We start from the raw sequence: 20,230 nt of genomic DNA, 5'->3' as shown, positions 1-20,230 counted from the left end.
GCCGGGCGGGAGCGAGCGGCGCGGCGTGGGCCTAGGGCGGCGGGCGCGGCTGAGGGCGGCGGGGCCGGCAGTACCGGCCGGCCTCCCTTTCCCTCCCTCCCGGCGGGGCGGGGAGCCGGCCGTCGGCGGGGGCCGCCCGGTTCCCGTGGCAACGCGGGGCGCGGCGGCGCAGGCGGCCGGGCGGCGGCCGCCGCCGCCATGGGCAGCTGGGCCGCGGCGACATGGCGGCTTGGTGGCTGCAGCGGGCGCGGCGGCCTCCGCGCCGTACCGCGGCGGCGGGGCAGCTCCCGCCCCGGCGGTGGGGACCGGGCGGCGATCCTGAGCGACCTGCTGCAGAGCTCGGTGGCGGCCGAGGAGCCGGGCGCGGCGGCGGCGGCGGAGGAGGAGGCGGCGGCGAGGCGGCCGCGGCGGTCCCCCCTGGAGGGCACGGTGCTGCTCTTCCCCGGGCAGGGCAGCCAGTTCGTGGGGATGGGCCGCGGGCTGCTGCAGTACCCCGGCGTGCGGGACATGTACCGCTTGGCCGAGAAGGTGCTGGGCTACGACCTGCTCTCCCTCTGCCTGGAGGGGCCGCGGGACGAGCTGGACCGCACCCGGCACTGCCAGCCCGCCGTGTTCGTCGCCTCCCTGGCCGCCGTGGAGAAGCTCAACCACCAGCAGCCTAAAGTGAGGGGCGCGCCGCGGCGGGGGGTGGGTGTGTGGGGGGGAGGCCGGGGTCGGGCCGGCGGGGGCCCCGAGGCCGGGCGCCCCGAGGCCGCGGCCCCCTCGCCCCGAGGCCGCGGCCCCGGCCCCGTCGGCGAGGAGGCCGCCGGCCGGCCTTGGCCCCCGCGGGGACGGTGGGGACGGGGCGCGCTGGGCGTCCCCCGCGGGATCCGGCTGATGTTTGGCCTCGGGTCTGTCTCCGTGCAGGTGGTGGAGAGCTGCGTGGCGGCGGCGGGGTACAGCGTGGGGGAGTTCGCGGCGCTGGTCTTCGCTGGAGCCCTGGGCTTTGCCGAAGGTGCCCGGGGAACGTGCGGAACCCCCTAGTAGGATCTCCCACCCCCGCCCCCTGCTTTTTTCGAAGCATCGCCCGTTACCGCTGTCCCCCTCCCGCTTTTTTTTTATTAGAGGACAGATTTTACTTTCTACTTCCACTGTTCACTTTAATATGCGTAACACGGCATTAAAAGCATTGATGGTTCATGAGAGTGAACAGCCACCCTTTTTTGCGTGCAGATGCGAGGCGCCCGTAACGGTGTTTTCTCGGGGCTGATATTTACCGAGCATCTCTGTTTTTCTCCTTAGCGCTGTATGCGGTGAAAGTGCGCGCCGAAGCCATGCAAAAGGCGTCGGAAGCTGTCCCCAGTGGAATGCTATCGGTTATTGGTCGGCGAGAGGCAAATTACAAATTTGCCTGCTTGGAAGCCCGTAAACACTGTGAATCACTGGGTATAGAAAACCCCGTGTGTCAAATCTCAAACTATTTGTTTCCAGACAGCAGAGTCATTGCAGGACACCTACAGGTATTGCTTCAGAACAACTATCCCTTTAGTTGAATTTAGCATTTCAGTTTTTAAAACTTTTACGTTGTGCTTCTATGTGGAAGTTATGTACGGCCTTAGTTTGTCCAAACAAAAGTATTTGATCTGGGGGGGAGGGAGGGATTGTCCCAGGTGTGCTCAGTTCTTGGATAGGGAAGGGAATCCCTTTATCGCAGCAAGTCTGATGAGGTGGTTGTTGTGGGGTGACTGAGTAAACCTTTGTCGTGCAAGACTCTCACTTCTCTCTCTCTTTTATAGGCTTTGGAGTTTTTGCAGGAGAATGCCCGAAAATATTATTTTACACGTACAAAAATGCTTCCAGTCAGTGGGGCTTTTCATACCAGACTTATGGAACCAGCAGTAGAGCCCTTGGCTGAAGTCCTAAAATCAATTGAGATTCAGAAACCACTGGTCTGTGTCTATTCCAATGTTGATGGCAAAAAGTACATGCACTCAAAGCACATTCAGAAGCTGTTAGTGAAGCAGGTGGTTTCACCTGTTTTGTGGGAACAGACCATGCATTCTGTATACGAAAGAAAGCAAGGAGCAGAATTTCCTTACACGTATGAAGTGGGGCCTGGAAAGCAACTAGGAGCCATTCTCAAAAAATGTAATTTAAAGGCCTGGAAACAATATAACCATGTAGATGCTCTGGAAGATGAGGAAGCAGCAGAGACCTAAGTAGCCTTTTGAGAAAAATCCACGCAACTTGTTTTTTCTGCCTAATTTAAAAATACCTTCGTGCTCCCAAAAGAGGAAGTCTTAAACATTCACGACTTCTCGTGATGAAAAGAGCACCTTGTGCGTAACCGCAATGAACGTTTTCCTTCCCCGTGTGCCTCAGGTGTGGAAGGGCAGAGAGCAAAGTCTGGCTCTTTCATCTGTGTTGGGACTGCAAAACTGCCAATAAACATGCCAACTAGCCTTCTGTTTGGCCTCAATCCTGCAAGCAACTTCCCCTCCTTTTTTTTTTCTGGTTTTTTTTGTTGGGTTTTTTTTTCAGTTTGGGTGGGAGCATGAATTCAAGTCAGTAGCTTTGGCTGTCTGGTGCAGGGATCTTCTGCGTGGATACAGGGGTAGAACTAGGCTGTTGGCTCCGGGTTGTGGAGGGCTCTGCGCCAGGCTTGAGGGTGCGTTCAGAGGAGCCATCCAGTTGGTACAGCTTTCGGTATGTTGATGTTCCTGTTTTCTAACTCTGCTGACTCGTGGGATGTTCATCTGTGTAAAATGCTTTTATTTTGTGTCCGTATTGCCAGGTAGCAGCCGGGTAAGGCAGAAGATGTTATTAGGAACATGATTTTCTTGAGGTTAAACTATAAATAAACTCTAAAGCTTTTCTTGGTATTTTTAATGCTGTGGGGTGCATCATTACTGGCCTCTAGTCCACATGTGGATGGGAGTAATTTTCCCTCCAGTTGTCCAGTGCCACGTTGGTTGTGCTAAGTTACATAAGAAGTGTTTAACTGAAAGAAAAAGCCTAACAAAATGCCCCACCTCCCCAGAGGTGCAGGGCTGTTGTCATCCCTGACCAAGCCTCTGAGGCTGCATAGGCTCAATTGGCCTTTGATTGACTTTTCTTGATGGAGCAGAAAACAGCAGCACTGAAAACTTTGTGGAAAGATCTTTTCAGGGGTGATAGGGTGAACCCTGTGGTAGCAGAGTGCCAGGGAGGAGGATTTGAATGCTGGTGTTTTGGTTGTCTCTGTATTTTTGACTGTGTTTTGCCAGCTTTACATTTTCTGAAAGCAGGAGATGAGCTGGAGAGGAGTGGGTTGTCCTGAGCCCTCCTGGAAAGGGCTTCCCAGTTCCCTTGTCGGCACTGACTGTCGTTGGATGGGTGAGGGCTGGTGGCAGGTCCCTGGGCTGGCTGGCTGCAGGGAGAGCACCCGCTGCCTCCAGCACCTTCCTCAGTGCCTGCAGTGCTCAAGGTGACACTCGAAGTGGCTTTAGCACCAAATCTATGGGTTTGGATTCTGGGACCAACCTTTGGCTTATTAAAATAGGTCTGGTCGTGTTACAACATGGTGCCGCCTGTGCAAGATACCTGCAGGGTGTGCAGAAAATGTATGCTTGCTTTGTTTGCCCTTTGTCTGTAAGGGGTACTGAAAGCTCTAGGAAATAAGAGAGAACAGTATTTGCTAGGGGATCACGTACAAACAAGCAGGGAAAGGTTACGTGGTATATGTTATAGCGTGACCAGAAGCTTCGACTGAACTCTAGCTTTTGGGGTTTTTTTTTGGTATTTTAATGGTGTATTTAACAGATATATAGGAAAAATTTAGGATATTTTACTTAAATGACCATGCATGTCTTCAGTAGTTTATTATGAAATGCAGAATAAATTCCAGTTACAGTATTCATCATTTCATCAGCAAGGCCTTTGACACTGTCTCTCATGCCATACTCCTTGAGAAGCTGGCGTCTCATGCCTTAGACAAGTGCACTCTTCACTGGGTGAAAAACTGGCTGGATGGCCAAGCCCAGAGGGTTGTGGTGAATGGAGTTAAATCCAGTTGGTGGCGGGTCGCAAGTGGTGTTCCCCAGGGCTCAGTGTTGGGGCCAGTTCTGTTTAATATCTTTATCAATGATCTGGACGAGGGGATCGAGTGCACCCTCAGCAAGTTTGCAGATTACACCAAGTTGGGAGGGAGGGTTGATCTGCTCGAGGGCAGGAAGGCTCTACAGAGGGATCTGGACAGGCTGGATCGATGGGCTGAGCCCAATCGTATGAAGTTCAACAAGGCCAAGTGCCAGGTCCTGGACTTCGTTCATGGCAACCCCATGCAGCACTACAGGCTTGGGGAAGAGTGGCTGGAAAGCTGCCCGGCAGAGAAAGACCTGGGGGTGCTGGTTGACGGCTGGCTGGATATAAGCCAGCAGTGTGCCCAGGTGGCCAAGAAGGCCAATCGCATCCTAGGCCGTATCAGAAATAGTGTGGCCAGCAGGAGCAGGGAAGGGATCATGGCCCTGTACTCGGCACTGGTGAAGCCGCACCTCCAGTACCGTGTTCAGTTTTGGGCCCCTCACTACAGACATGGAGGTGCTGGAGCGTGTCCAGAGAAGGGCAACCAAGTTGGTGAGGGGCCTGGAGCACAAGTCTTACGAGGAGCAGCTGAGGGAGCTGGGGTGGTTTAGTCTGGAGAAGAGGAGGCCGAGGGGAGACCTTATCGCTCTCTGCAACTACCCAAAGGGAGGTTGTAGTGAGGTGGGTACTGGTCTCTTCTATCAAGTAACTAGTGATAGGATGAGAGGAAACGGCCTCAAGTTGAGGCAAGAGAGATTTAGGTTAGATATTAGGAAAAATTTTTTTACTGAGAGGGTTGTCAAACATTGGAACAGGCTGCCCAGGGAAGTGGTTGAGTTACCATCCCTGGAGATATTAAAAAAGCGAGTAGATGGGGCACTTCAGGGCATGGTTTAGTGCGCATGGTTGATGGTTGGACCTGATGATCTTAAAGGTCTTTTCCAACCTAAATGATTCTATGATTCTAAGATAATACCACATTTCTGAAAGGGAAAGTGAATTTTAAAATACTAGTCTCAATTATGATTGCTTAGTAGAGTGTATTATTAAACAGTTCTTTTGTGAACTGAAATTGGTAGCTAAGCCTACATTTACAGCACAAATTCCACTTCTGGCATGTGTAAACATTAACTATGAGTAAAATACAGAAGAATTTGTCAGCTATTGTACTATTGGAGGCTGCCAGTTAAGGGTTGGGGTTGCTGTAAAGTATTTCGGTGAACGCTCCTGTGTTACAGGTAAGGTGTTAATTATTCAATAAAGCGTACCAAAGTCATCACTAGACGGTTAGAATAGCTCAACCAAATCCCATTCATATTATTAAACATTGAATTATGTGCTGTGTTAGAAGTTTCGGACTACATCTCGTTAAGACCAAATGTGACGTTAGTGACTTTGAAACCATCTTTTATGATAGTTGGAACTGAGCATGGCATGTTGGTGGCACTACATTTGATTTTAGTATAGTGCTTTATAGTTCCTGGACTTTTTTTTTTTAATTATTTACCTTTTTTTGTGGAAATTGTGGAGACCTGTTTTCTATTTGTGGTGTTCTTACCATAAATACACTTCTTCCCCCCCCCCCCCCGCCCTCATTTTACTTGGTTGCACACTTTGCCTGGAATAAAAGCTCTATGGGAGAATCCTGCTAAAAATCTCTGTTTGCAAATGCAGAATATTAGCTAACCTTTGCACCTTCATCAGATGCAGAGTGCTGAAGGGATGTCTGTATCCCGAGAACATCCATCCCACTCTTGTGGGCCATGTTTAATTAGTGGGTAGAAGGAACTGTAGCCACTGTGCAGGTGTTTGCTTTTCTTCTGTGTGGCGTTTGAGCCTAAGCCGAGGTAGCAAGCTGTACGTTGCTAAGGCTGCTCCTCAGCTCCTCAGTGAGCCTTGTGTCTTCAAAACTAGAAGCCAAGCACTATCATACTGCTGTATTGATGTTACAATCTATATCAGCGAAAAAAGTGTGATGGAGGTCTTCATACCTCTGTATTGAGAGTGTTCAGGGCTTGCTTTTGTGTAGCGTCTGGCAGCAAGGCGTCATGTTGGTGTATGGCTATAAACGAGCAGAAGGGTGTCTCGTGTGTTGTAAAACCTGTCTGTGGGTAGGTGGAGAGCAGCATGGGGAGTCATTTAAGACTCCTGGATGTTAGTACTGTTACCTGCATTTTTTCTGTGTGCTTACTCCTCTGCCCCTTCTGCTTCTGGAAACTGAATGTTTAAGACGTGAAAAGTCAGCGTGGTTCCTTCACCTAGGAACAAGCAGAAACAGGATGTGGAAAAAAAAATTAAAAATCAAGTGCCGTAAAGTCTGTCACATGAGGAGATGTGCAGCTAAAAAAAAAAAAAAAAAAAAAAAAGGAATTAAATTTGGGTCTCCTGAGTCACAGTGTGGAGCCTTAACTAAGAGGCTCTTTGCTCAGCTCCACAGGTGAGAGGGGAGCCTGGTTATTACTGCTCGCTGTGGTACTCCAGTTTGTGCTAATTCTTGTTGTGGATGCTGTTTACTTTGTGTTTCAGTTGCTTCGTTGGTGCGATCACATTTTATATTCCTTGAGACTGTGTTTTGTTCCACATGTGCTGGATGCTGAACTTGCCCTCTCTTGTGATTCAAAGTGTTATTGATTGCAAGAGTGTGAAAAAGCAGAGTCATCCCACGCAGCTCTCAGACAGAATAGGCAGCACAGCAGTCTCCCGTTTATCATTGCTCCCCTCTGCATAGATTATTTATCTAGAAATAACTGAAATTATTTCGTAGTGTTAAAGTGATTCAACAGGGAAGAATCAATTTTTTGGCAGCTGGTACTTCCATTACACTTGTTCATTGGACCCTCTTGATGGGAATTCTTAACCCTTCACTAAATAGTAACTTTAACTAGTAACTTAGTAGTACTATTTTCTATCATACTGCTGTTATGGAGTTAAACAGAGCTGTCAGTTCGCTGATGAAACTTTGGTCTGGTTTTTAGTTACATGGGCAACTCAGCTGGCCAGCTTCTGGCCCAAGTGAGACTAAGGTACCAGATGTGCTAACCATGCTTTTCTAGAGAAAACTTGCCTACCTGCTACTGAAGGGCAATTCGGCTTGAGGGCACTTCGAAAAAAGGTGACACTAGAATATGTGCTGCTGCTGCTTGAACTTTCAGGGTATGCTGGAGCCATCACCCTCTACCTACCTTCTTTGTGTACTTTCTTTTTGCTTTGCATTTCAAGTCAGTCAAAGATATTTCAAAGTCCTTTAACATGAAATGGTTGAATGAAATGAGGTGAGCCTTTTTTCTATTTTTTTTTTTCTCCCCCGCAGAAGAATTTTTTGAGATGGGCAGTTGGATCATAATGGGATTGGGGCACCATTCATGAAAGAGAGGGAACACATTCCTCAACCTGCTTGAACTTGACAGGGTTTGGCATTTGTCTCCACTGAAGAAAAGAGTGGTTCAAATTCCTTGTCTGATTTAAAGCAGGGACTTGAACTTGAAACTCCAACCTCTCAGATGAGTGCTTAAATCACCAGGCCATTAAATACTGTATTTTCCTCTTTCAATAGTGCACTAACCATACTAGTCGCTTGACTAGGCAGGAAGCAGGTATCCCCTCTGCTGAGGGGAATACCCAGACCACAGAGATGCACTTTCATTTTCTCTCACTGAGAGAGAGTCTGTAACTATGCCGTGAAAAACAGCTTCAACAGCAAGGGGTAGGGAAGATGTCCCCAGATACAGAGCATAACTTGGTACGCTTGGGGCGTGTGGCCACCTGTGGAGTATGCGAGGGTGACACCTACACCATCTCCATCCTGCAAACTGTGCTCCAGTTTCCCTTATCATCTCTTTCGCCCTGAGCACATGCCTTCCGAAAAGACGTGTGTCATCCAAAAAATCCCTGTTCCAAATTCAATCAAATTCTTGGTTTTTTTCTGGGCAACTCAAAATTTTCCTTTGAAAAGAGGCAGAAGAATCTGGAAAAGTAAAAGCTTGGCTTGAGTGGCCCTCAACCAACCAACTTGCTTCCTAGCTCATCCTAACCACTCTTTTTCCAATAAACTATCATTTCACACGCTAATTTTACTACGTAGAAATCAAGTAAAACCTGTCCTGTAGTCTTAGCAAAATGTCCGAGAAAAGATATGCTATTAATGTATGATAGCACAATCTTGGAAATAAAGTAGATAACACAGCAAAACATTTTAAGCAACGATTTAATTTTAAAAAAGTATCATGGTTTTAATCTTTACTATTGCTTTTACAGTGTTAAAATTTAAAGGATGTCCAGCATGCCTTCAGTCTTCCCCACATCCAGAATCTCTTTAAGAAACTCGTTTATATGAAATAGACACTTTATATTGCATTAAAACGAACACAAAAAAGACAGACTTTCTAATCACCTGGAGTCACATTTCAAAACTAGCAAGTCAGGCAGTTATCCAGCAACAACCTCCTCATTTTAAACGTTTTTCTTTTTTAAAAAAGGTATGAAACAGCAGTGACCCAGCACTAGCCTAGGTTTTAAATATAAAAGAGATTTTTATCAGTGTAAATTTGAAAAACAAACCAACTGTCACCACCTGGGTGTTAATGATATTGGTCAGAGTCCAGCCATGACCTCCTATTGTAATTCTCAGTGTTAATTCTGCAGTCCATAATTCATGGCCCACCAAAAGGCAACAACAAGCAAGGCTGCCGGCACCAGCTTCTGGCAGACGCACCTGAAAGGAAGCCTGCAAATCTGCGGGAAGAAAAGGGAAGGTAATTAGAAACAACAAGCGGCAAAAAGTTGGTGCAGAAAAGCTAACAAGAACGCCTGCGTGCAAGGTCAGTGTGAAATGGAGAGTACAGTCCAGTTCTGTGGAAACGCACGTCAGGGTCTGGTTTTGCTGGTGGCTACTGGGACTGCTGCAGCGGCAGGGTCGTATCTAGCCTCTAAAGAATCCCCCTTTCTTCTCCAGGGTAAACGTGGGGTAAAACACGGCCAGCAGCAGGCCTGCTTATCTCCCCTAGAGCAGACCCTTGCAGCTTTTTATGGTGGGAGACACCTGCCTTCTGCATGGAAGCCCCGTTAGTTGTGTGGGACTCGGGCAGCCGTTTGCAGACATCTGGCATACTCTGTCTATAAGTTAGAAACTTCAGCCTAAAAAGAAAAAACAGGGCAATGGGGGGACACCAGCAAGCTAAGGAATAAACCCGAAGCGAGAGCCACATTATATGCTTTACTCATTGACGCTTATATGGGAGTTAGGTATTGCTGTTACCTACTTGTCAACAAAAAGGTGGGAGAAAAGGGAGAGAGCATACCCAGCTTCCATAACCAACGATCCTCTTTGTCCAGTTATTGTTCAAAATATTTCCAAAGCTTCTTATAACACTTTTAATAATATTCCATGTCTGGAAAACACTGATAGCAACCCTGATGATTTAAAACAAAACAAAACAAACGCGTGGGGATAAAAAATTTATTCTAAAAATTGGCAAATAAAATACCAAGGTTTAGAAAACTATGAAAGAAACCAAAAAAACTCCATTATGTTCCTTCCTGAAAGTCTATGTGTACATGTGTATTTCTATTAAATATTCAGGAAGAAGACCTGGCAACTTAGTGATCAATTAATTCTGAAACCAAATAATCTTTAGCTTTCAAAGCCCTACTAACATCACACAAGGAAACATGCAGCACAGCTCCTGAACAGCAATCTTGCACCTTTGCTCGTTTCAAACTTAGAACAGCGCAACCCAACAGAGAACACCTGATCTCTAATGAATCGGAGTTGGAGGCAGGAACGCAGGACTGACGCAGCAATCCCACAGGGTCTCTGCAGCGTGAATCCAGCCTTACTGAGGTAGAAGTTACATGACTATAAGCCATGTGCAGAACACAGGTGTAACTGAGTTGCGTTCTCTGTAAGTCTGCAGTAAGTCACTGTCCTCTCCCTGAAGCAAGGAGAGAAGAGGTAGAACTGCACGTGAGTACTTGGGGGTTCAGACCCAGGTTTTGTATCTCGGGTTAGGACATTACTGCATGTCAGTTAATCTCCAGTTAATAACTATCCACGACAACCCTGTCGGCTCGCAGCAGAAAAAAGGCAATTCCAACCAGTCTAGCCACGTTTTCTTGTATGTGCATGGGTGGGTTATTTGACAGGCAGTAACACGTTAATCCTTGAAGCATCACACTTAGTAGGCTGCAGATCTCTCACCACTCAGTTGTGCTTAAAGACACTGTGTAACCTAGAAAACTACTGTGCTACTGTGAAATTTTAAATACCAAGGAACTATTTAAGTCTTTCGACTGTAAATGGCTGTAGTCTGTGGAAACTGTTTACGTTATAAAGCTCTTCCTTGTAAAACAAGCTGCAGTATCTGTTCTGGATTTTTAGGTTCTGTGTGAAGCAGTAGTAGTAGCAATACATCTTTTTACTTTGTGTACGGAAATGTTATCGTTTATCTAACAAACCGTTGCCATTTATCTATCTAACATGGCTTTTAAAAGGATCTGAAGACTGACAGTGCTGGTAAGGTAACTTACCCATGTGCCAGGTGAAGCAGTGTATCTTCAAGCTTTCTGTGGTATGTCCTGTTAAATTCGTCCCCGATCAGGGCCAGCTGATGGCCAACCTGGGTAGCTGAGCTGTAAGGCATTTGGGGTGTGCACATTAGAGGAAAATACTGCAATAATCCTCTAAAAAGCACTCTGCAAATGTCAGGCATAATTATTCACCTAACAGTTGGACTAAGCTGGGCATGTAAAAGTGAAATGTTAAGGGTTTGGGGTTTTTTTCCTTGTTATTTATGGTTTTATTGATTAGACATCTTACGCCCATATTTATATGCATACAGAAGTACTTTGATGTTTTCATAAAAAGCTGCATATTTGGCACTTTTGAAAAAACATGGTTTTTTAGGTGTCTCCTTTCTTTATACAAGGCAATGGAATTCTGGTTTGGGTTGGGTTGTTTTTTTTTTCCCCCCAAAGTCAAAATATTGAAACAGCCTTTACAGTGGACTTCTCAAAATAGTTAATCTTACACAACTGCTGGCTTTGTCATCCAACAGGTTTACTCCTATGACTTCCATGGTGCAGTGCAGGTCTGCAGCTAACAGGTGGTACCAGGATATGAACTGACTAAAACCTAAAGGCTGGGAGGGATGTCCTGGGGCATGCAGAACCTTGAACTACAACATCTGTAGAACATGTTGATGCCAAAACTGGTTATGCTTTCCTGATGAAAATTTCCAATTAGATTTAGCTTCTCTTAGACATTCATCCTTTTTTTTTTTTTTTGGTAGAAAAATAATATGACTACATTTTTATTTAACTTGTATTTCTGCTGAGATCTGTTTATGAGATCTGCTGAATAGTAAGTGGGCTTAACAGCTTAATTCTAGAGATCTGCTTAAAAAAACTTGGGCTCGGTTTGGTCAGCCCAACAACAACAAAAAAAACGCAGAAAGGAATTTTCACAGACGGGGGAAAGGCAGCCCCTGACTCTTGAACTGGAAAAAATGTATGTATGGGATTAAGAAAAACCCAAAGCAGCACCATCAGTTTGTTGTGAGAGGCGCCTAGAGAATTATGTAAAAATGGCTTCCTCAGCTGCTTGCTATAACAGGTGGGTTTCTAATGAAGAGGCACATCTGTGTCCCTGTGCAGAATAAAAACTTAGAGACATTTAATGCAGCATAATCTTGCGTGGTCAGTGTTAAGCACTAAAGGTTATCTACACTTGCATCTATTCCTTTTCCAGTAGTATCCACTATGATTATTTGGCTTAGCAAAGTCTTCTTGAAAGTCTGGGGGTTTGTATTTGGGGGGGGGGGGGGGGGCGGGGGAGGATGGGGAGGACAGAAGGAGTATTAATGCAGCATAATACCTGATATTAAACTCCATTTGCTCTGTGGTGTCTGGGATTGTTCGGAGGTTACTGTAGATTTCCTCTTCTGGTGCTCCATTAGGGTAGCTGGAGAGGACAAAGTGCCCGGGCATTCTCCTTGTTTGAGACATCTTATTCTGCAACGAGTCACGAAAGACAACCCTGTGGCTTCTTGTAACACATATCTTTTCAGTTTAGATGGAAATTGTTTAAAGCACTCTTGAAGTTACCCTTTTTACTTCTCCAGTCAGAACGCAAGCGTTGCTAAGATAACTATTTTGAGAGTAGTCAAAGGAAAGTTTCAGTGACCCCACAGATGTATAGCAATTCAAACGTGTAGCATTTAGATGGCTGCTGCTTCACGTTGGCTCAAAACAACCTAGAAATTGGAAAATCTAGATAAATATAGCTAGTGTAGATAAGTATAGTTTCTCAGTAGTTTCACTTAGCACAAGAAGCTTTCCTGTGCTGTTTGCAATGCCCTGCCTGGCATTAAATTGCTCCAACCAATGGAGGTCCCTAGGCAGCAAAGCACCTAAACCAGACAACTTGAACAGGTTTTCCTGGGTCTTTAATTTAGGTCTGAGTTCATGCATCTTCTTTAGCTGGAGTCCACCACCATGGAAATTACAAGCAGCTCACCACAGAAATAGAAAACAGTAAAGATTTAAATGGATTAATAGCTTTCCAAAGGGAAGAGCAGACAGTGGGAGCCACTAAAAATGGAGCTGCCTGCTCGTACAATGGGAAACTTATTCACAACCAGTAGCCAGGTTCTAGCACATAAGCATTATCACAGGAGGCGATCCTCTTCTCAGCAAAATAAATGGCAAAACTTAATGGGTTTCCGCATAAGTGGCGCGTCTCTAAGATTTCCAGTATTTTGGTGACACTTTCCTGAAAGCACTGAAAAGGTTCAGTTCGCTAGCAGCAAGAGCTCGGAGCTGAGCTGATGTTTTTGTAGTCTTTACAATTGTTTTTATTTGGCTTATCAAGAGAAATGACATCAGAGCTGTACAAGGAGATTATTTCAAACTACACACATGCCCTCGGGCAGGTAACACTCCTTCTGCCCCTTGGACATGTGCTGCGGCGGAAGGCTCTGCCCATTGTCTTGAGGGTGCCTGATGATGAAGTTAATGAGCGTCTTCTGGAGGTGCTCCGTTTTTATCTGGCATGGTTTTGGCCAGCTCTTTTATGATCTCTTTGCTTCCCAGCTCCATCGTTACAGAACTGCCCCCCTTTGTCGATGGAGTGATCTTAGACAGCAGTGAAGGGGGTTCCTCCCCAGCTGGATTCCTTTCTTCTTTAAAGCATGCTGTCTGCAGGTCAAATGAATAAAACTCACGTTTTATTTAGTATTCTCAGAGATGGAGCTAAACCAAGCAAAAGGTAGCTGTCATAATGCTGCTCGGTGGGGATCTGGTTTGCCACGTTTCTGCAATCCTGTAAACGCTTTTTGTTCAAGTTTTACACTTGGGATGAGGTTGGGGCCTTTGTGCCCTGAGGGAGCCTTGATCTTCTTTCAATATTTAGATGAAATTTACATTTTCCACAAAGCAAAAGTATTAATAATTAATGTGTATACATTATTGCATAAGCAAACAGACAGAAACGTGACACTAAATAATGAAAATATACTCAGTTCTGCAGAAGTGAAGGCTCCTCTTACTGATGTTTAATGCAGCTGTGGAGAAGCATGCTATGGACTAGTTTCTGCTGGGTAGATATTAACATGTGTCATACAGTTTAGTATTGTGGGGTTTTTTTTCCTTTTATTTGTAGCATTTCTGCTTTACTCGCATAGATGTTTATAATCTAGGATTTTAAATATACCCAAATTTCAGAAGAGCTGTGTAGTTTAGCAGTGACAAAGAGGAGCTGAATTTTATTGCAACCACTACCAGGGAGTTTTGTGACCTGACTCTGTTCCTGAGGGGAAATACCACCATCCTTTCTTCCAAGGGGGCACCTATGGATTTGTATGTAAGAAACAGCAGCAGAATCTGAACATATTTTACAGGTGAGTTAAAATGCTTCATTAAATAAGACCATCTTTCAAAAAAGAGAGAGGAATAGTAGTTTCAGGTACTGTATTTGCTTCAAGAGATGCCCTGTCCTGTTTTAAACACTTCCTTTATGCGTTGCTGTGTTTCTCTCCCCAGTCCAAGCAAAAATCATGAAAAAAGGGTAACGTCCATAGAGGGCCTTTGGGCATTCCAGCACCATACCCGATTTCCAGATACCCAGTCACCCCAAGGACTTTCTAGCTCTCAATCAGGTGCCAAGGCTCCACGCGTACCCCACAGTGAAGCTGTATCGCTTTAAATAAATCCATATTCACTGGAGCAGGTACTTGAACCAAGTCTTCCATTTCCCAGGGGAACATCTAGACCAGTGGGTTACTGGATGTAGTGGTAGTCAACAGCTGATCACATTCCCCCAAGTGCATCCCTGTCCATTTTTTGTGGAAGGTCCACTGCGATGCGTACACTATTGCAGTACGGACTGGAGGACCCCAGGCAGCCCCTGGTTTGAGAACTCCGCCAGAGCTCAGGCAGGAGCTCCAAGGGGTCCTGAAGATCCACAAATGGGAAACTGGGAATGGCTGAGCAAGGTTTGGAGCTGAAGTACATCCCAGGGATGCTGAAGTACTCGCTTGGACATCCAAAGTGTCAGTTCTCTGGGTGCAGCTAGTCTCAGTGGACCACACAGAGAACCAGTCAAAGCACACAGTATTGGATTTTTCAGGGTTAAACAACCCAAATGTTTGCTCACACATACAAAGTAAACATCTAGGTATGTAGTGATGTATTCCTGTAGCCTGTGCGTACCACAGGAAGATTCAAACAAATGGAAATGTGTTAATCATGTTTCTTCACAGCTTATAGAGTCATTAAACGTTTCTAGTAAAACGAGTACTATAGTGGATAAAATGTATTAAAACCCAGCATAAGAAGTCAGCTGTCTATTGCACATGTATACTAACTATTCTTGGCCTTTACAACCGTGCATTGTGGAAAAAAAAAAATCATCTAAAAAAAGGTATTTTCTTTTTCTCTCTTGGTGGTTTTGGGGTTTTTTTTTTCATTTCTAGACTAGATGCTAGTTTCACATTCACAGGGCCACACAATGGGAATGCCTGTATCTGTGAGACATGAAAACTGTGTTCTGAAAAAGACCTATAATGTCAGTGCACTACAGAACTCAGATGTGTAAACAAAGCATACAATACCATGACAAAAGCCCAAAGCGCAACATATGCTACCTCACACCTGTTATGATAATACCTTCCTCCCGCAGGCTAAAAAAGAAGCTGTCGTAGCTGTTGGGTCATGCTCTCCACAGCTCGGCTGCAGCCTGGTATGCTGGCTTTGCCCACCAGTTTGTCTCAATGTTCAAGTACGGGCAATCCAACAAATGAGGGGATTTAGAATGTATTTTATGGGACGGACGGTGTTGGGGGCAAAGGCAGTCTGGAAGGGCTACTGTCTCGAAGATGTACAAGATGGGTCTAATTTAGTTTCACGGCAAAGCTTAGCAATTGCCTTCTTGGCAAGGAAGGAACAAATTGAGGCCATTTACGGATTTCTGCCATCTTTTTTAAAATCTAGGTGTGCAGGTACATACAGACATGCAGGTGAAAACTAAATTAACATGGAGCTGTTTCGTTCCTCAAGTTTGGATCCGCACAGAGCCGGGCAAGAAGCGCCATAGGCCCTCCCGGTTCTCCAAAGCAGGACGTGCTGATGATCTTCCACCGCCCACCTTGCGCTTTCCTTCCTTCTCTCATTTATACAGAAAGAAAAGGCAAACTGAGTTTGGTTTACAGAAACCAAGAGGTCATATTTGTGCGTGAGGAATGGCTTGTCACTTAGAGCGCAGCCACCACGACCGAGTCCTCGCAGCGCCGCTCGGGAAGCGGCAGCAGGGTCCCGTGCCAGCCACAGGGATCGTTTCCAGACTAGCGACCGCACCGAAAAGCTCATCCTTCTCTGCAAGGCATGGACCGAGCACGCGAGAAGCTTAGCTTCAACGGTGAAATGCCTTCAGCAGAATAAATAATGTATTTCAAACTAAATACAGACAATGCTTTTCTGAAGAGAGGCCCAGATCCAAATTAAAAAAAAAAACAACCGTCTCAATGCCTAATTATATGATGGAAGTTACAGCTTTTTATGAAAACTGTTACGATTGAATAATGAAGCATCTTCGGTAGGAGTATGTTGATGCTGCCTTTACTTTGCATAGTCATTTTTTTTCTACTTGGGTCTTTTTTTACCTAGCAAAAGGGAACAGAAAATCTTGAAAAAGGAACATGTTGCTAAACCAAGTATGCTGGCAGGTGAGTTGGGGAAGAAAAAAAGATTCTGAAATGTACTTGTAGTCAGTTCAATTAGATTTGCTGTGGTAATATTTTTTAAAACAACAGGCACAATGATACCAGTATAATGCACTGAATGCATTAATTATAGTTTATGTATTATCTTGATGTATTTTATGACTTATCTATAGCACAATTTTTGTGCACTTTGTCTTATGCATACAGTCTTAGGTATTTTATGCAGACATGACATGGAAAAACTATTAATAATTCCAGTATGCAATTTAGTATGTTTTAAAGCTGGTTATGAAAGTAGAAAACTACTACCGATACTCTAATTCCAACGTTAGGGCTCAAAATTCCTAGCACCTACCTACATAAATATGGATTGCCAGACAGGACCCTCATCCTTTACCGCTGAGGTATGAAAGCATATCTCAAACTGTTTCAGATTCTGCCAGCTGCCCATGCAAACTAAATTTAAATGAAAAACAAATAGAGGCTTGGTTGTTTGCATATAGCCCTCCAATCCATAGCCAGCTCCTTCAAAACATGACATCATCCTCGCTGTTGCAAATACAAATCTCTATGCCATTTTACAAGGACAAGCCTTTGATAAGATGACCAACGATTAAGAGCTAGTTAAGGTTTCAGAGAAATGGGCATATTGGACGCCCAGGGTGCCGTAGCAAGGAAAAACACACTCTTCAAAATCCCAGGCGTTTTTTTGTTTTGTTTTCTTTCAGTCCCGGGCTCTCCTATGACGCCCGTCAGATTAGCAGGGGTTGCCTTCGGCTGTTGACCCTCCTCCCTTGCAAGTGAGAAGCCGTAAGCCACGGGCAGCACACGGGCAGACGTGGCTACAGGGGATCTCTGCCCCTTCCCTCATAGGGACGCCTGGGCTTCCACCTAAACCCCCACAGCTTGTGGCAAAGCATCGCAAGGTAGCCATCAGCAAGCTCAGTTTCTCCGAGAAAGATGAGAGGTTACGTCGTCGTTACTCATTTTGAATACTGCAGGTTAGTTAACCCCGGTCGCTGGATTAACTCTTAAATCAGTATCAGGTCAAGGAGCAAAGATCAATTAATTCTTTGTCTCGTACTGTGTTCCCAGTCAGCTTAACATCAATGACCTTGGAGACTGTTTACGCGTAAACACTTCTTAATATTGCCTCAAACAGCTATTAAAGGCACACGTCTGTAAATCTAAAAAATACAAGCTCTAGTTCTTACATTGTATTCCATTTAGGTTTTTATGCTCAGTAAGTCAGTATGAGAACATGCCTTCACTGGGAATTTAACACAGGCTCTCTTACCTCAAAACAGGATAGGAATGAAGTGTTCAAATATATTTAAAAATAAAAAAACTATTCCTTAAGCAAGTCCTGTGACCTCAGTAGTAAAAGAAATGCATGCAGGAGACTTCAAATGGAGGAAACCTTTTGAAGTAGCTTGCACAGGTATTTTCTACTTCAGTCTCTGCTGAAAGTGTTTAAGGTGCCCTGACTGAAATTCTGAGTCAAGACTTCAAGAATTTCTCAAGATTTTTATGCTGCATCAACATTTGCATGTTGTCTGTTAGAGCACTCAAAGAGCACCAGTCCTTACTGTGACATTTAATATGTGACTGTAGAGAACAACAAGAGGTTTCGGCGTTAAAAAGTAGGTGGCACAGTTATGTCTGCATTAAAAAGCCATGATTTGATAAGCCTACAAAGTGCCATTTTCCTTGAGGAGTCTACCAGTTCCTGCAGTGCTCACAATCCTGTTTCAACAGCTTCTAAACACTCAAGAGAAATGAGAGGGGGTCTGCTTTTATTAAAAGGAAAACATTAAATTCCCAAGAAGTTTTACGGGAAGAACTAAAAACATTGAAGAGAAAAATATGTTGATACCAAACTGAAACTAACCATTTATATTTAAAAAAAAAACAAATTTTTTTCTGCCACACTCAGGTTTTTGTTTTGTGACAGCACCATGTATCTCAGGGATGTCACCTTTGTTCTACTTGTTCACAAAGAGTTAAGGTTTAGATTAAGTCAGAAGGCTTCTGCTCTAACATTTACATTTCCTTTTCAAAACAACTTCTGCCCTTTGCACTTCTCAGTCTCACCAAAAGGTCAAGATTCTTTTATAATAAACAAGAATTTGTTTAAAATTGTTACTTGAATTGCATGGCCAAGTTATAGGAGGCAAGTACGACAATGTATATAGTTCAATAATCCATGAATGAACCATAAAGCCATGGAAAATGTTTCTTTGTTCACATTTATTCTAAGATTTTTTATCTTTGTTTTTTTATTTTTGAAAGCTCCTGAAATAAGCGATGCAGATAGAAAAGTTGTTATTGGTAGTCAGAAAAGTTCATGCAATGTTCATAATTATTAATACAGTTATATAATAAAATTGGAATACTTTAACATTAACATATGTTCAATCGAACTAAAAAAAAAAAAAAAAAAAAAAATCTGATGTACTTAGGAGACCTTGTTCTACCATCCCATCCACTTGAAGGGTGAAGTACCTGCAACGAGCCTGCTGGCATCCTCAGCAAGCAGATTACAGAATTCATGCCTTGATATTAAATTCAGGATTAAATATCCTGATCACCAAGGTCATAATTTGGAAAAATACCTAGGCAGATGCTTAGCTTCAGCGGACCAAATAATTTTAATGTTAATTTAAACATGGTCATTCATATTCTTAAAAAGCCGGCACATTTGGGCTAGCTGTGAGCTGCCGTTTCCCCTCACCTGGTCGCCCTTAGCACTGCGCAGCACGGCAGACGTGCTGTCACGTATTGCCAACTCGCACCTGCACCCTGTCCCGTTTAACAGGGGGACGTTATTGGACTTGTGGTCAGAAAACTCAGCATCTCCTGTGACCTTTGGTGGTCTTCTCCTACAGGTGCCTCTGAGATCCCACGTACTGCTACCAGGTTGGGAAGATGAGGGGAACTGTTGACTTGCAATTACAGTGAAACTAAGTCTAAGAACTCAAATTTAACTCACTATTGATGCCGCCTTTCTTGTTCTGCATGTCAGAATAAAGAATTAAAGTGCCACGCTGTTCTCAGTTTTACTTAGGCTTCCTGTATTGGTAAAATGCTGATAGTAACAGCGTTACAAACACCGCAATAAAATGACTTAGGACTTAAAATCTAGTTCAACTACAATATTTTAGTGGCATTTTTACATAATAAAATTACCAAGTTACCGCTGGTAAGGTATATTTCACACATCTTGCAGACAGTGTAACTGACAATAAAAATAGGGCATCTTATTAAATAGATCAAATGTATAAAACTGACTGTGAGGAGCAAATGAAGAAGGTTTTATGCACAGGAGTCATCCTGCCCTGATACAGCACTGTATTTTTTTCAAACGCAACGTGTTCTTCACTCATTTTCTTGTTGTAGATTTGTAGCCCTTACTCTCATAAATTTAGATTTCACTATTTGGCTTCCTAGTTTCATTTCAGATCCATACGGCATTAGGAGGAGTTTTACTACTCCCTTCGGTAACTGCAAGATCAAGCTCACAGTTAGTATCCGACTCCCACCAGCTCTTGCTTTGGCTAGCAGGCTGTCAACCTGCAGAAGCTGAGAGAACTCAGTTTTTCTTAGTCCTCTCTAAATGGTCTTACGGTCAATGGCCTGTTGATAGAAAAATCCTTAAAAAGAGCTACCACAGACACCTACCGACCAGGTGAAGCAGGCAATTTTCTTAAATTTCTCCTTTTGCGGGGACAGGGTCTCTACAGCGGTGACTTTTTGACATCAGAAGAGATCAAATGCCTTGAACAAACATTTATCTTCTTCTTCATTATACTCAGTCCTAACTCCCATTCAACTGATGTGCATTAAATGGCGGGGGGGGCAGAATAAAAATTACATACTCATCATACATTAACTCCGAATAATTTTGTCCACGTAACTGTGAGAGAAAGTGATAATGGAGACCGTTCCATCTTCTTGTCATACATCCATACGTCCTT

General features: G+C 44.4%; 1 protein-coding gene across 1 annotated transcript; it reads left to right on the top strand.

Moving 5' to 3' along the window:
* The first annotated feature begins 118 nt into the window (after positions 1 to 118).
* MCAT (malonyl-CoA-acyl carrier protein transacylase) lies at positions 119 to 2,466 on the top strand. Its single transcript, XM_049822288.1, has 4 exons — positions 119 to 663; positions 907 to 994; positions 1,282 to 1,499; positions 1,776 to 2,466. The coding sequence occupies exons 1-4, from the start codon at positions 199 to 201 to the stop codon at positions 2,196 to 2,198; spliced, it is 1,194 nt and encodes a 397-aa protein (XP_049678245.1). The 5' UTR covers positions 119 to 198; the 3' UTR covers positions 2,199 to 2,466.
* Positions 2,467 to 20,230: the final 17,764 nt, after the last annotated feature.

The sequence above is a fragment of the Accipiter gentilis genome, chromosome 18 (assembly GCF_929443795.1).
Source record: "Accipiter gentilis chromosome 18, bAccGen1.1, whole genome shotgun sequence".
Classification (NCBI taxonomy): Eukaryota; Metazoa; Chordata; class Aves; order Accipitriformes; family Accipitridae; genus Astur; species Astur gentilis.
The sequence above is the reverse complement of the archived record's forward strand: the minus strand, read 5'-3'. Positions and strand labels throughout refer to the sequence as shown.

What these genes read in the sequence shown, in the direction of transcription:
- MCAT (XM_049822288.1), top strand. Translation starts at nt 199, where the DNA reads ATGGGCAGCTGGGCCGCGGCGACATGGCGGCTTGGTGGCTGCAGCGGG. An exon ending in TCAACCACCAGCAGCCTAAA is followed by an intron (nt 664 to 906) that starts GTGAGGGGCGCG and finishes GTCTCCGTGCAG; the next exon opens with GTGGTGGAGAGCTGCGTGGC. An exon ending in TCATTGCAGGACACCTACAG is followed by an intron (nt 1,500 to 1,775) that starts GTATTGCTTCAG and finishes TCTCTTTTATAG; the next exon opens with GCTTTGGAGTTTTTGCAGGA.